This window comes from Bos indicus, chromosome 1, assembly GCF_029378745.1.
Source record: "Bos indicus isolate NIAB-ARS_2022 breed Sahiwal x Tharparkar chromosome 1, NIAB-ARS_B.indTharparkar_mat_pri_1.0, whole genome shotgun sequence".
Lineage (NCBI taxonomy): Eukaryota > Metazoa > Chordata > Mammalia > Artiodactyla > Bovidae > Bos > Bos indicus.
The window spans coordinates 66,616,875-66,633,028 of NC_091760.1; the positions used below are offsets into that span (position 1 = coordinate 66,616,875).

Consider the following 16,154-nt stretch of genomic DNA (forward strand, 5'->3'; position numbering starts at 1 on the left):
CAAATTTCTAGTTCAACACAGATTTTGGAGAATGGCAATGAAACATGTAAAATATCATGTAGGAAACGAGTTGCCAGTCCAGGTTCGATGCACGATGCTGGATGCTTGGGGCTGGTGCACTGGGACGGCCCAGAGGGATGGTATGGGGAGGGAGGAGGGAGGAGGGTTCGGGATGGGGAACACATGTATACCTGTGGTGGATTCATTTTGATATTTGGCAAAACTAATACAATTATGTAAAGTTTAAAAATAAAATAAAATTAGAAAAAAAAAACTACAAAAAGTATGACAAAGTAAAACAAAAGAAAGCAGTGGGAAGTAATAAAATTAAAAACTAAGGAATGAATGAGGTAGATTTTTTTTTAGTAGACCTCATGAGTAAAACAAAATCTTTGATTTTTTAAATTTACAAAATAGACCACAAGTTGATCTGAGGGAAAAAAGGAAGTAGAAATTTACAAAATAACAAATCAAAAAAGAGAAATGAAATATTTTAAATTCCTAATAGACTTTTTTACAGATCTCTATGAAAATATATTTGAAAATCCAGATGAAATAAATAATTTTGTTCAGAAAGGTTACCAAAACTGGCCCCACTAGATGTAGAAAGTTTAAAGAGACTGATTTCTGAAAAAATAAAACAGAGAAGCTGGTCAAAGAACTAACCCCACTAAAAGGCACAATCAAGATTGTTTCATAGGGTAATCATATCAAAACTTTAAACAGTTCAAAAGTACTGAATATAAGGAAAAATCTTCCTGTTTTTCATGAAGCAAGTCTGATATCAAACAATGATATCAAAACTTGAGTAAAGATTGTGCAAACACACACATGAACACATGTATGAAAACTACAGACTAATATTATTTAAGGGTAACAATGTAAAAGTATACTATATTAAATATTAGCAGATAGAATCCAGCATCATGTAAAAAATAATATACCACAACCAACTGAAATTTATTCTGGAATATAAAACTGACTGAATAGTAGGAAATCTTATTAATATAACGTGCTAACAGATGTAACAGGGGAAAAAAAAACCTAAGACTATCTCCATTGATGCTGAAAAACTCTTTAACAAAATTTAATACCCATTCCTGATACAAAACATTTGAGAAAATTGCAATTAATGGCCATTTTCCGAAAATGATTGTACATACACACACATGGGGCTTCCCTGGTGGCTCAGATGGTAAAGAATCTGCCTGCAATGAGGGAGACCCAGATTCAAACCTTGGGTTGGGAAGATCCCCTGGAGAAGGGAATGGCTACCCACTCCAGTATTCTGGCCTGGAGAATTCCATGGGTGTATAGTCCATGGGGTTGCAAAGAGTTGGACATGACCAAGCGACTTTCACTTTTCACACAAACACACATCATAATCCTGAAGCCAGTATCTTATTACGGTAGCAGAGGCATTTCCACTGGGAGCATAAACAAAGCAAAAATGTCCACTATCTCTGTTACCACTATCTACTACCATTACCTATAGCACTATTATTAATAGCTAATTCAATCAGACAAAAGAAATCTGTCAGAAGCACAAGAATTGTTAGGGAAAAAGTAAAATATCTCTATTTGCAAATGATATGACCATACTTTGAAAATCTTTGAGAATCAATGATAATTGATTTAATGGTAAATGATAAGTAATTTAAACAATGAAAAGTATGGATAAAAAATACATAAAGCTCAATAGCCTTTACATACTCAAGTAATAACTATGTAGAAAACACAGAAGACAACCATCAATTAAAAACAGAATAATGATTAAATATAATAGAAATAAATTTAACAAGAAATGTATAACATTTGTAGGAAGAAAATTAAAACTCCTAAAAATCTGTATGAGGAAAATATTTTAAAACTCCTGATAAATCAGTTCTATTAAATTTCAACCCAATTCCAATAAAATATCAAAAAGCACTTTAAGTTTCATATGGGCAAACATGCAAGAATAGCCAGGAAAATACTGAAAAAACTATAAGGTAGAAGTTATCCTACCAGACATTAAAAGACACTATACAGCCTTTATAAAAAACACACTATAAAGTAAAGCCACTATAAATAAAAGCATGGTGCTGGCTCATTAATTGACAGAAAGAATAGTAATAAAATAGAAAGTCCAGAAATAGACTTAATTACATACGGATATTTAATATATGATGGTGGCATCTCAAATCACCGGGACAAAGATAAACTCTTTTATAAATCAGAGCCACTGAGAAGTAAAACTGGATCCAGGCTTAACATGATACACAAAACTAAATTCTAAATGCATCAGGAATCTAAATGCAAACTTATGAATACTAAAATATGTGAATACCTCTTTAATTTCACTGTATGAAAAACTTTATAACTATGACAATTGAAAAGCAAAAATTAAAAAAAGATTGCTAAAAAATAAATGAAAGAAAATTCTGCATGGCAAAAATAATGCAATAAAGTAAAAATACAACTGGTAAGTTTTGAGAAAATTTATGAAATGTACACGTCAAACGAATGGCTGGAACTCTAATCAGTTTTAAAAAGAAAAGATTTTAAGATGCTTTAAAAAAAAGGAGGAGAAAGACTATAACTTCGTAGAAACATAAGGAAAAGATATAACCAGATAATTCACATATATTTCTTTAAATAATTCTGAAAATTTGAAAAAAATTTACCATCTTGCATATTTATAAAAATGCACATTAAAACCATACCAAGACATAATTTTTCATCTATATGGCTAGTAAAAGTGAAAATCTGTTTGTCAAAGAGAAAAACCAGAGGCTCCAAATGGCATCACTTGTGCGAAACTCATGATACCAAGTCCAGATTAAATACATAACCTAAATAGAGTTAAAAATCTTCCTCAGAAGTGTAATCTTTTTTTTTTAATTTTTTGGAAGTATAGTATTGTCTACAATAAGAGCTCTATTTTTTTGGTTTAAAGACAAGTTTTAAGGATTCACAATTCTAAAGTTCTAAAGAATATAACTAACTCAGATGCTTTTCAAGATTATGTTATCTAAATTAATCTATAATAAATAAAAACTAGTTTAAGCTTATTGATTTAATTAAAACAGAGCTGTCTTAAGAATTATTAGTATTATTATAATACTTTTATTCTACCTGACAAATTTGTCAGTAAGAAAAATAATTTGACATGGCAAAATGTTTACTATAATCTAAATATAATTGTTTAGAGTAGGGGTTCCCAAACTCTAAGACCTAGAGTTTTGATGTTTGATGTTTGATGATCTGAGGTGGAGCCGATGTAATAATAATAGAAATAAAGTGTACAATAAATATAATGCACCTAAATCATCCTAAAACCTCCCCCATCACCCACCTTGGTCTATAAAAAAATTGTCTTCCACAAAACCAGTCCCTGGTGCTAAAACAGTTGAGGACTGCTGGTTTAAAACAAGTAAATTAAATAAATAAAAGGACAATTAAAAGTTTTCTAGGTGAACTTTTCAAACAAGCTTCCTGAATTTTTAGTCTAAAACTCTAAAGTTTTGCCAAGACTAGGTTAAGTAATGGAAATTTATTGAACATTTAGATCATTCCAAATAAGACACAATAGGTGAAAGATTACCTTATGTAGGTTTATCTACTTTTGGCTTCCTATTATTGAAAAACTAGAGATAAAATTTGGGGTTATTAGTAAACATGTTTGGTGATGCCAAGTATAGGCACTTTCCATCTACCTCCACAAAGATTAAATCCTGAGTTGCTATAGATGTGACCTTCAACACGCCCTGTAAGGAGTTCAGGGTGGAGAAATCAGGAATTTCCCAGGCACACAGTGCTCTGGGAAAAACAGACAGAACACATCTTCAGATAGTTAGAAGAGTTTATGGGCCCAATTCTTACAACTCCTCCTATCTAGAAAAGCACTAAAACCATTAACGGTTACCCTTGCTCCTCGTGACTAGCAGCAAGCCTCTGCCAAAATGTGTGCCTGACTGCACGTACCCTCTTCACTAAAATCATATGTGACACTGGCCTTCCCTTCTACCTCATTCGAGCAGTTTCTCAGCTATCTGAAACACTGTCTTCTGGGCTATACTTCTCATTTTGTCCCAAATAGACCTTAACTCAAAACTCTCATATTGTGCTTTTTTTTTTTTCAGTCAACAGTGCCATGCTGAGAAATTTTTCTATGAGAAAGCATATGTTTCTAGAAGTTACAAAGTCTTTATGATTTTGCCAAGCTGCAGAATCCTAGCATAAGAGGCAGTCCACAATTGTTTAGTTTCTAAATTTTCACCAGAACTTAAGGTTTTCAAAGGTTACAAATTCTAATACAATAATTAAAGCTACAAGAAACAACAAAGGAAACATCTCCCTATGCAAGGAAAGCAGGATGTGTTCTTGGCTAAGAAAAGGCATGGATAATAAAGATGCATTTTGTTAAGGGAAATGAGAGTAATTTTGTCTGAATTACAGCTTCTGGTTACAAAAGATAAACTAAAGTTATACAAAAAGCTGAAGAGAGATAAGATTTTACCATGTGTAATCAAGCTGGCTAAAACTGAATTATTATAAGGGTTTTAAAAATCAAGTTTTACTATCAATAGTGTACTTATATAAAACTAATACTTAATTTTTCTTCATCTGCTAAATAGACAACTATTGTTTCATACTGACCTGTGATCCTATTTAGGCAAGTGTCCAAACAATTTGATGTCTTCAACAAACTTCCCCAAATCAAATTTTAAATGAAGTCTTTTGACTACAAACTAACTTTGAAATTTTCCAGAGGGCCTCTGGAACAAAGACGTTAGGCTTATTTGATAGTACATCACATGGGAAACATTATCAAATAAGACGTAAGAGTAAGCCTTCTTTGTGTTGCATTTGTATAGGTATATAAGTGTTCCAGAAATTGTGTGAAGTTCATAAAAACTTGGTATAACCTGGTATGCTGCTGCTGCTAAGTCACTTCAGTTGTGTCCGACTCTGTGTGACCCCATAGACGGCAGCCCACCAGGCTCCGCCGTCCCTGGGATTTTCCAGGCAAGAACACTGGAGTGGGTTGCCATTTCCTTCTCTAACCTGGTATAATCCTAACTAATAATTCTACTCATTATCTTAAAATTGTGTATGACAATCCTCTGGGACCCCAGTAAGAAATGGGTAACAAGTAAACAATTTTCTTACTGCTATTCACTTACTTTCTAAAACTTCTGTCATCAAAATTGAGGCTCACACTAAAAATACTGAACCTGAGTAACAGAGAAATGACCTATGTGACTTTCATACAAAGGCAGCAGAATCTATAAAGACTATGGCAAGTGTAGATGAAGTTTACTCTACTTCTCAACCTGGTACCTTGTTTACAAGGTTCCAGCAAAGCAGTATTAAAAAAGGACCTGCATGGTTAATCACTATTCTTGCTGCACTTAAATAATCAGATCAAGTTTAAAGCAAACAAATTAGTTTTACTGTGATACTGTGATTATCTTTGGTAAAAAAAAAAAAATGAGGATAATTAAAGAGAGAAAAATTGCATTCCCACCTTTCTGCTGTGCTGTGCTACACTTAGCCACTCAGTCGTATCCAACTCTTTGTGACCCTATGGACTACAGCCCGCCAGGCTCCTCTGTCCGTGGGGACTCTCCAAGCAAGAAAATGGAGTGGGTTGCCATGCCCTCCTCCAGGGGATCTTCCCAACCCAGGGATCAAACCCAGGTCTCCCACATTTCAGGCAGATTCTTTACTGTCTGAGCCACCAGGGAAGCCCTTGCACCTTTGTAGCTATCACTAAAAACAAAGGCACCCCTTGAGCCCTGTGAGAAGGGATGTTACCAAGTGCTCCTGACCATTGACACTGCAGGAAAACTACACAACATATTGAGTCTTGAGTACATCTCACAGCTAAGGAAGACCAGCTGACATCTGGTCCTACACAACACAGGAAACAAAACAGTGAGTAAGAAAAATCGTTGATATCAATGTCTACTGCTTTCACCCAAGACACCAGACTCAAGTCTTCTTGCTTTAGCAAAACATGAAACCCTTTCTCCTTTTCTTTCCTAATTTCACTCTAACATTGGCCTGGAAAGATAACATCCTCATCTGTATCTCCCAAGCCATTACTATGAAGAGATAGCCTTTAGTATTCAGGATAACTCTGTTTCAGGATAGAAGATTCTCTTCCCACATGCACTAAAAACCTGACTGATCCCTGGCTTGAACAGGTAAGTGCAACAATCCCTGTGAATGAATCTATTGTCAGTATTTGCTTAATAGGAATGGTTGTGCCCTGACAGGTCTTGTCTTTGTCTGTGGTGGTTATCATTCTTCTTGGGTCTATGAATGCCTATATGGCTCCTATATGAGCCTACATGGCTCATATGGAATATGCCTCTTAGGTTATCTAACTGTGACCCGTAACTGTTCTAGAAAAGGCTTAACAGGAGGCATTCACAATTCAAACTTCTTCCTTTGGCAGGGCCCTACTTCCCTGATTAGAAGTTAAAACAAAGAAGAATATGATCAGGAACATTTCCTCAACTCTTAGGGAACACTGCAGATTCCATTGCAAAAGCACTAGCTATGCAACAAAAATACTTAAGACTCTCTGGCTCTTGATAATAAGACAGCTCTTGATAAACTTTTAGCTGAACAGGGACGTGTCTGTGCTATGTCCAACACTAACACTGTACCTGGATTGATACTTTTGGTGAAGTTGAAACTTAATTATGTGAGATCACTTGGCAGCAACTCATTCAATAGGGTCTTTGGTTTGGGTCTTGGGGATTATGGCTCTGACGCACACTCCAAACACTGGGAGTTATCCTATTTATAGTTATCATAAACACCAATGCATTGGATCCTCTCAAAGGTTTTACATGCATTTTAAATTTTGTTTTAAACTGAATTTAGTTTTTAACAACCTCTTCTGTCGGTGAGGCTGAGGGGAACAGACTAGTGAGAGTGCAACTTGGCTGGACCCTTCTGCAGAGCAATCTGGAATCTACTAGAGCTATATATATGTACTTACCTTCTGAAATCTCACGTCTAGGAATTTAGTCTGAAGACACGTCATCAACAATATGAAAATACACATGCACAAGGTAATTCACTGCAGATTGCTGGTAATGGCAAACTATCTGAGACAATCTGAATGCTGGATGGGTTTTCCAAGCACTGAAAGGGAGGCCAGTCTCCAGATACATTAGTTTCTATTCAGAAAATTAACATCAATACAACACTGTATCTAATCTACACACCTTATTTAAATTTTACCAATTGTTCCAATTATGTTCTTTTTCTAATTCAATCTAGAGTAAGGTGGTACATTTGATTGTCATGCCTCTTTAGCCTGCTTTAAGTCTTTGTTTTTATGACTTGATGTTTTTGAAAAGTACAGGCCAAATATTTTATAGAATGTCTCCCAATTAAGGTTTGCCTGATGTTTCCCTACAGTAAAATTCAAGGTAGAAATTTCTGATAAGAATATTCCAGGAATAATGTTGTGTCTTTTTCAGTGTGTCCCATGAGGAGGCAGATAATATTGATCTGTCCTATTACTACGTGTCACTAATTTTAATCAATGATGATTCTGGGCTTCCAGAAGAGGCATAGTCATGGCAATAACAGCCTTAACATAATGAAGAGATTTCAAAATGTGTTTATAACTTTTTTCTGATTAAATTTTTTGTGTACTGCTTTCAGATGACTTCCTGAAAGGGTTAAGCATGATATTTGGTATGTTGTTACCACAGGGATACGCCCACAGACAAATTTTTTCACCTCAGGTCTTTTATTACATATTTCTAAGCAAGTATAAATGTATTCAAAGATTCTGTGAAAATCACAGGCTCCAGGGGAGATCAATACCTTTATAAGTAGGTTCTAAAGCATACACTATGTAGGTTTTAGCCAGCGGCACACCCATAGTGACAAAATGGCACACTAGTGGATCTTCCAATCTAGGGGTCACAGGGAATGGCCCTGCCCCCACTATGCACTGTCCTAGTGGAGACTCCACGGTGGGCCTCCCACTGCAGCAGTCCTCTCCTCGGGTTGCACATCCTCAAGACTCCGGGCAATTTCATCCTTCAAAATCTAGGTAGAGGCAGCTATACCACTATAGCTGGTTGCAGTGCATGCTGCACCAGGGCCAGCTTGCAAGAACCAAACTTGCATTGCTGCCAGATACACAGAATAAAGCCCATGATGTGAGGTGGCACTGGGTAGTGAGACCTTTCCTTTGATTATGCCTCCCCATCCCTTCCCACACGTTATCAGTTTCAGACCCTGTGTCAAGGTTCTTAAATGAGAGCATCTGCACTTAAAGTGAGTGGGAGGAAAGAAGCACTGAACTGGAAATGAGATTAATGCTCTAATTTAGAACAAATTTTTAAAACCTGAAAATAAAACTGTTAACACTTGAAAGTGCCTAAATAGCTATAGGATCTGGCTGAGATTCCATATAACAGAGAGTTCAAAGAACAGTGGTTGAGAAAATAACCTATTCCTTGATAACATCCTGAGGCCAGCCCATTCAATGAGTATAGTTTTAAACACACACATACACACACATGTATGTCAAAGAGTCCTCTTCTCATAAACTGGTTTTGAGGGACTAGGGTTCCAAAGAATATTCAAGAAGAGTAAATATTAAAGTGTTCTTGCCTGAAGTAAAGTCTAAAATGAGTCCTGGATATATACTGAGAACTAAAATCTATCAAAGCAGAAAGCGTTGGTAACTTAGCTTTACACAGTCTTTCTAGGAGAAAAGTTATAATACTTTTAAAAGTGTCTTTAAAGTCATAAAATATATTTTAAATATATATACAAAAAAAGTAATCCTCGAGGGGGGAAAAGAAGCCAGATTTTCTTCCACTTATACCAAATATGGCATGATATTATCTAAGAGAAAAATATTTTAACAAATTATCTTCTACTTACAAATTAGCCTGTTTCATTTAATAACCTATGTAGATGAGGGGATTTTCTTACCTTTTAAAAGGTGCAGCATTTTTCAGAACACTTTCCACCTCAGCAACATCTGCTCTAGCAAGATCAGACACAGTAAGAAAACCAGATGCATAGAGGAATCTGGCCCGCTGTGCATTAAGTAATGACACCCGGACCAGGTCACACAGCTCCCTTTGGATGCCAAATGTAAGACGCTTCTGGAATTGGGAAAGCAGTAGTTCCATGTTGTGCCAGCCCAGGCGGTTGGAAAACACTGTAATCATCCCTAGAATATTCATGGAATAATTATTGAATTAAAAATTCTTTCTAGACCAATTCTCCATTTCTTGAGGTAGTTTTGTTTCACTTGTTTTTTTCCCTATAGAACTATAAAGTTTAACAGGCCCAAAATGTAAATTAATAGTAGAGTAGACCTATATTAAGGGCCTAGCTAGTTGGCTAGACACATTAACTATTATCTTATTTATTCTTAATCATAAATTTACATTCGAAAAAAACTGAGGCAGAGCACATAAAAACAAAACAAACAAAAATCCCTCACTAGTTCATTCCTCTCTTTCTCTCTCTCACTCTTCCTTATTTTCTTTAAGGAAGAAAGTACTCTGGTTTCCACCTAGAGAAAACAAGAGAACTAATTTAAATTGTCAAGTGCTAAGAGGACTATTTCCAAAGAATAAAGGTCCCATTGATATCTTCTTTATATAAAGAAGTTGCCCAGGTTGATAGCTATACTCTCTTAAAATAAAGAGGCCAGAGCAGCCAAGTGTCAAATCATCAAGAAAATCACTTCCCTATGAGAACATTAATTCTAGAGGTAATCTGAGATCTTTGATGCCAGTGGGTTAAAGGTAGTCTCTCCCTTCTTACTACCCTCTCTCAGCATCTTTCCCTCAGTACTCTCTCACACGTGTTCACACCTTCACAATGAAACTTACAAACACAGTCTCCAGTAGCCCAGGATTGCCTTCCTAATGGCTTAAGGATTTCTTAGTAAAATCAGATCTAGAACTTCCCTTGTTTGCCTACCTTAGAAAAAATGAGCTTAATTTTATTAAGGAAGACCAGTATTTCCTTAAAGATGAGATAATATTTAGAACAGTGAGCTAGAAGTTCAGAAATCCCTCTTCATTTGCCATCCTCTACAATAACAAGCATTAATCAGTAACTTGAAAAAAGCAAGACAAGTGAAAATTATGTCTACTTCTTCTTTCAAGACACCTCCCCCAGAAAAAGAAAAACAGAAAGAAGAGAGATGGTCAGCAGGTTGCTAACAGATAGAAAGGGACCAAGATACAGACACTCAGCTAGCTGCCAGTCTTCTACAGCAGGGTCACTGAGCCCAGAGCAGTCACTGTTTAGGTGTTCTGATGATGACAGGGACTATACAAAATTATGGTTTGACATGATCACATCACTTTTAGAGAAGCCTACAGTAAAATGGAATTTGAAAAAAAGTGATCTTAACTTGACCTCAAACCACAGAGTCTTAAATAAATGTGGGAACGCTTATTTAACTGACCTGCATAAACAGCAGCTGACTGTTGTAATGACTGAATCTGTCCACGATTGCATCCATATTTCTGATTAATTTCCTTTAAGGGAACTTCACTGATTAAATCTAATAGCACAAGACTGGTAAAAAACCTAGAAAGTAAATTACCAAAAGTACAGTAAGAGGTCACTTATGTTTACTATGAAAGCACAATATAGATGCTAAGAAACAAGAAAGAACCAAAAAAGGTAAGAAAGAACCAAAAAAGTTTCTCTCTGAGAAAGAGAGAAGATTCTTAATAGGATATAGCATTAGTGGACAAAGAGCTCAATGGTTGTAAAAGTAAATTCTAACATATGTTGGCACTATAGCAAAAAACTAATATCTGTATATCAAAAAGATTTCTTCCATATTTCAATACTACTAACTAATTTTAAGAAATGAGACTTAGTTCAAGAAAGGTGATCACACAAATATTTTTTAAAAGAATGCTTGATATACAATTATATCATCAAATCATGTTTCAACCGAAATTTGGTTATAAAAAACCAAATCAATTGGCTTTTGATGTGAAAGGTAACTGTGCCACAAATCATCCAAGTATATTTGGATTATATGTATTTGTATATAATCCTTAAAAAATTTATACTTGAGTATGACGTAAATAATATGAAACTATTGCTTTAAGAAAAGCAATTTTATTATATTTCAAAATCTTTCAAATGGCTCTTCTCTACTGGTAATGAATCACTTCTAAGGGTAATACAAACCATATCCTCAAATGAAGCCACACTAAGTTGGCAGTTCTGATTCACATCTTCTTTAAGGGAAGAAGTAATTAAATGTTCTACTTTAAAAAGTCTCAATATACAGTGGGTTCTTATAAGCTACAAAGAAGAAACTAAAATATCAATAAATTTAGTAAATACAAGAAGTTGAAAATTTTACTATATTCAGTCAAAACTGGACATCTGCTGCATATCCAGTACTGTGTTAAAAACAGAATAGTCCAGGCTCCCTGATATTTACCTTTTATGGATGGCCATTTGTCGGTGCTGTCTCTCAGTTCTGGCTACTAAATTTCCTTTCACACAGCGAGCCAAGAACCCTTCTTCAACTCCTACTAGCTCTGCCACCCGCTTCATAGAAGCTGGCAACTTCTCCCATAAACAGAAAAATCGATACCAATCAATAGTAGTCCAATCCTCAAACACAGGTGTAACCTAAAGGAAAGAAACATCTTCATTACATCATGCATTATAAAAGGGACAAAATTGTGGATGTGAACTTCATATTAAAAACAAAAGCTTCAATATTTGGATTTCTAAATATGATAATGTCTTATTAATATGGAAACTTCATTTAATCACAAGCAACTCACAGATGAGAAAAATACTAATAGCAGCCACCCAAAAAAGGAATGAGAATACAGATATACAAGAATAATGTTTCTCTTTGTCGTGGAATTTAGTTTAAATTTTTAAATTTTTAAACTGTATATGCTAACCACTTGAGTAAATACTAGGAAAATACCTTCAAAAAATATAGAGAAAAATTAATTAAAGAAGTTTAAATGTTATACACAAAAGTGTTTGCTAAACTCAAAAGAAACCAGTAAAAAGACAAGAGAACAAAAGAAGACATGAGACACATAGAAAATAAAGAGACAAAATGTGCACAATGTAAATCCAACTACATCAACAGTAACATTAAATATGAATGGGCTAAATAATCTATCAAAGATAGAGACTGACAGACTGGATTAAAAAAAACAACACAGAATCTAACTATATGCTGTCTATAAGAGACACATTACAGATTCAAAAATACAAATAGGTCAAAAGTCTTGTATGGGTGTGAGAGTTGGACCATAAAGAAGGCTGACTGCCAAAGAATTGACACTTTTGAAATCTGGTGCTAGAGAATACTCTTCAGAGTCTCTGGGAATCGAGATCAAACCAGTCAATCCTAAAGAAAATCAACCCTGAATGTTCATTGGAAGGACTGATGCTAAAGCAGAAGTTCCAATACTTTAACTACCTGATTCCAAGAGTCGACTCATTGTAAAAGTTCCTAATGCTGAGAAAGATTGAAGGCAAGAGGAGAAGGGGGTGACAGAGGATGAGATGGCTAGACGATGGTATCATCGACTCTCTGGACATCAGTTTGAGCAAGCTCCAAGGGATGATAAAGGTCAGGGAAGTCTGACACGCTGCAGTCCATGGGGTCATAGAGTTGGACATGACTGAGAGACTGAACACCACCACCACCCATACAATGAATACCATTCTGCATTAAATAACTTAAGTACTGATACATGATAAAACATGGAAGAATCTTAAAAACATCATGCTAAGAGAAAGAAACCAGCTGTAAAAGATAATGAATTATATAATTCTATATACTGAATAAGAACAGAATAGAAAGCCTACAGAAAACCAGAATGCACACTAATGGTTGCTCAGGGGTAGGGGAGAATGAGAGGGTTGAAAGAAAATGCAGAGTGACTGCTAATAAGTATAGGGTTTCTTTCTGGGGTGATGAAAATGTTATGCAATTAGATGCTAATGATTGCACAACTCTGTGAGCATACTAAAAATTATTGACTTGTACATATTAAATGATATACCATGTGAATTGTATTGCAACAAAGCTATTTTCAAAAAAACTCAAATTATCTATGAGAAAATTTTCAGAACACTCTTGAAAGCCCCAAAATAGACTCAAAGAAACATCTCTTTTCACAAATAAGACCAATCAAATAAAAAAGAAGGATGTCAATCAGTTCTCCTCCACATTAATGTATAAATTTAACAATGTCAATGAAAATACCAAGTTAATTCTAAGCATTATACTAAAAGGTACGCAAGCAAGAATAGGTATGAACATCAGAAAAGAAGAACAGTGAAACTAACCCTACTGCTGCTGCTGCTGCTCCTGCTAAGTCGTGTCCGACTCTGTGCAACCCCGTAGACGGCAGCCCACCAGGCTCTCCCGTCCCTGGGATTCTCCAGGCAAGAACACTGGAGTGGGTTGCCCTTTCCTTCTCCAATGCATGAAAGTGAAAAGTCAAAGTGAAGTCGCTCAGTCGTGTCCGACTCTAGCGACCCCATGGACTGCAGCCTACCAGGCTCCTCTGTCCATGGGATTTTCCAGGCAAAAGTACTGGAGCGGGGTGCCATTGCCTTACTAGATAATACAATAAAAACTTTTAATTAAAACAAAGGTATACAACAGTCTTTTGGACTCTGTGGGAGAGGGAGAGGGTGGGATGATTTGGGAGAATGGCATTGAAACATGTATAATATCATATATGAAACGAGTCGCCAGTCCAGGTTCGATGCATGATACTGGATGCTTGGGGCTGGTGCACTGGGACGATCCAGAGGGATGGTACGGGGAGGGAGGAGGGAGGAGGGTTCAGGATGGGGAACACATGTATACCTGTGGTGGATTCATGTTGATATATGGCAAAACCAATACAATATTGTAAAGTTAAAAAATAAAAGAAAAGAAAAAAAATAAAACAAAGGTAATAGTGTACATATTAGTAAAATTGGTCTATTGTCAGGTCAACAAATATAAATATACCCAACAACAAATGGAAATTAGAAATGTATCTAAATACAAATGCATACTAGAACATAAAAACTGCAGGGGGAAAAAGTTAAATGAAAGCAGAAGAAAATTTTTCAGTCATTGTGTATAAATCAAACCTTTTTAATAAATGAAGATGTGACTACAGACAGCCATTATAAAAAACGACAAAATTGAAGAACCATATATTAGAATAAACTTTAAATGGAACAGAGCTCAAAAGAGAGAGACTAGAATCATATAATTATTTGAAGAAAATGTGAGAGTATTTCTTTATAATCCCAGAGAGAGCAAATCATTTCTCACTGATTCTAAGGTTCAGAATTCAACTATATATTTTAAAATGCTATACAAAATACACAATAAACAGAATCAAAAGCTGAGTGGAAAACTAGGAGAAAAGTATTTACACCACAAAGAACTACTCTCTTAGTATATATAAAAGAACTGTTAAAACTTAAGAAAAAGATCAAAAATACAATAGAAAAATGTGCAAAAGACATGGACAATTCATAGAAACTAAAAGCATACTGCCTTAAATATACAGAAAAAAATGTTCAAATTTATCCATAATAAAAATGCAAATTAAAAGTATACACAAAATAGAAAAGCTTAAAAAATATATAAAAGCTTGACAACAAACCTTTTTTTATAAGGTTGTAGAAAAATAACCACTTCATATAGCACTGGTAAAATTGGAAAATGATACAAACTCTATGGAGAGCAATTTTGCAAAACCAAAATCACATGTCTTTACACTTTATTCAGCAATCATACTTCTTGGATTCTTTCCTAAAGATACACCTCCATAAAAACTACAATATTATGCACCAAAGTTATTCACTGCAGCATCATTTGCCATACCAGAATATTGGGAACAATTCAAATATTCATCACAGGAACTGACTGAATAAACAACAGTATATCCACATACACAATGGAGTTATACAGATATAAAAAGAATAAAAGTCTTCATGAACTGATAAAGAGTGCTTTCCAAGATATATTGTTAAAGGGGAAAAACAGGTAGAAAGTAATGTATATAGCATGCGTGTGTGCTCAGTCACTCAGTCGTGTCCAACTCTTTGCAACCACATGGACTGTAACCCACCAGGCTTCTCTGTCCATGGAATTTTCTAGGCAAGAACCCTGGAGTGGGTTGTCATTTTCTACTCCAAGGGATCTTCTCGACCTAGGGATCAAATCCAAGTCTCTTGCATCTCCCACACTGTCAGGCAGATTCTCTACCACTGTGCCTCCTGGCAAGCCTCTTGCATTAAATCTAATTTTCATGGAAGTAAACTGGAAGTCTGACCCTAGAGCTCATAATCATAACCCCTGTACAATAAGTGAGACTTATTTTTAAGGCCATGCCAAATAACTGTAAGACCAGCTTTGAGATTCTTCTTAGCCACATTCTCAGGCACAGAACTCTGAACATATGAAGTACACATGTGCAGGAGAAATACACATGTTCATTAGAAGGGGGGAAAAATGGCCCTGTCCAGACATTTCTCCTAGTGCTCACCCCATACAGTGTTTTTATTGAAATACGTCTCTTGATAAGCCTTAATTCTTACAATAATTTCAGATTTACCCCCTACTCACTTGCCTATCAAAACACATATATTTGCTCCTTCCCTCCTCCCAGCTTTATTGAGGTAACTGACAAATGAAATCAAATATATTTATTTAAAGGGTACAATAATATGATTTGATATATGTATTCACAGTGAAATGACTACCACAATCAGGTGATTAGCACATCTATTACCTCAGTTACCACTGTGTGTGTGTATGGTGAGATTCTCTCTGTAAACAAATCCAGGTATACAATACAGTATTACTAGCTATAATCACTATGCTAGCTATAATCACTATGCTGTACATTAAATTCCCAGAACTTATTCATCTTACACAGGCATACCTTGGGGATCCTGTAGGTTCATTCTAAAACATCGCAATAAAGCAATTATCACAATCAAGTGAGCCACGTAAGTTTTTTGGTTTCCCAGTGCATACAAAAGTAGTCTCAAGTATGCAATAGGATTATGACTAATAAAATCCAAGCACACACTTTAATTTAAAAGTAATTCTGGGGACTTTCCTCATGGTATAGTGG

At 35.4% G+C, this 16,154-nt stretch overlaps 1 protein-coding gene across 4 annotated transcripts in view; it reads right to left on the minus strand.

Moving 5' to 3' along the window:
- POLQ (DNA polymerase theta) overlaps positions 1 to 16,154 on the minus strand; it is a 105,775-nt gene that overhangs the window by 53,030 nt on the left and 36,591 nt on the right. For all 4 annotated transcript variants that reach the window (XM_070788669.1, XM_019988416.2, XM_019988470.2 and 1 more), the window contains 3 exons: positions 11,465 to 11,658; positions 10,463 to 10,587; positions 8,965 to 9,208 (listed from right to left, as the gene is read on the minus strand). In XM_070788669.1, the coding sequence (XP_070644770.1) occupies positions 8,965 to 9,208; positions 10,463 to 10,587; positions 11,465 to 11,658 (563 nt within the window). The remainder of the gene's footprint in view (positions 1 to 8,964; positions 9,209 to 10,462; positions 10,588 to 11,464; positions 11,659 to 16,154) is intronic.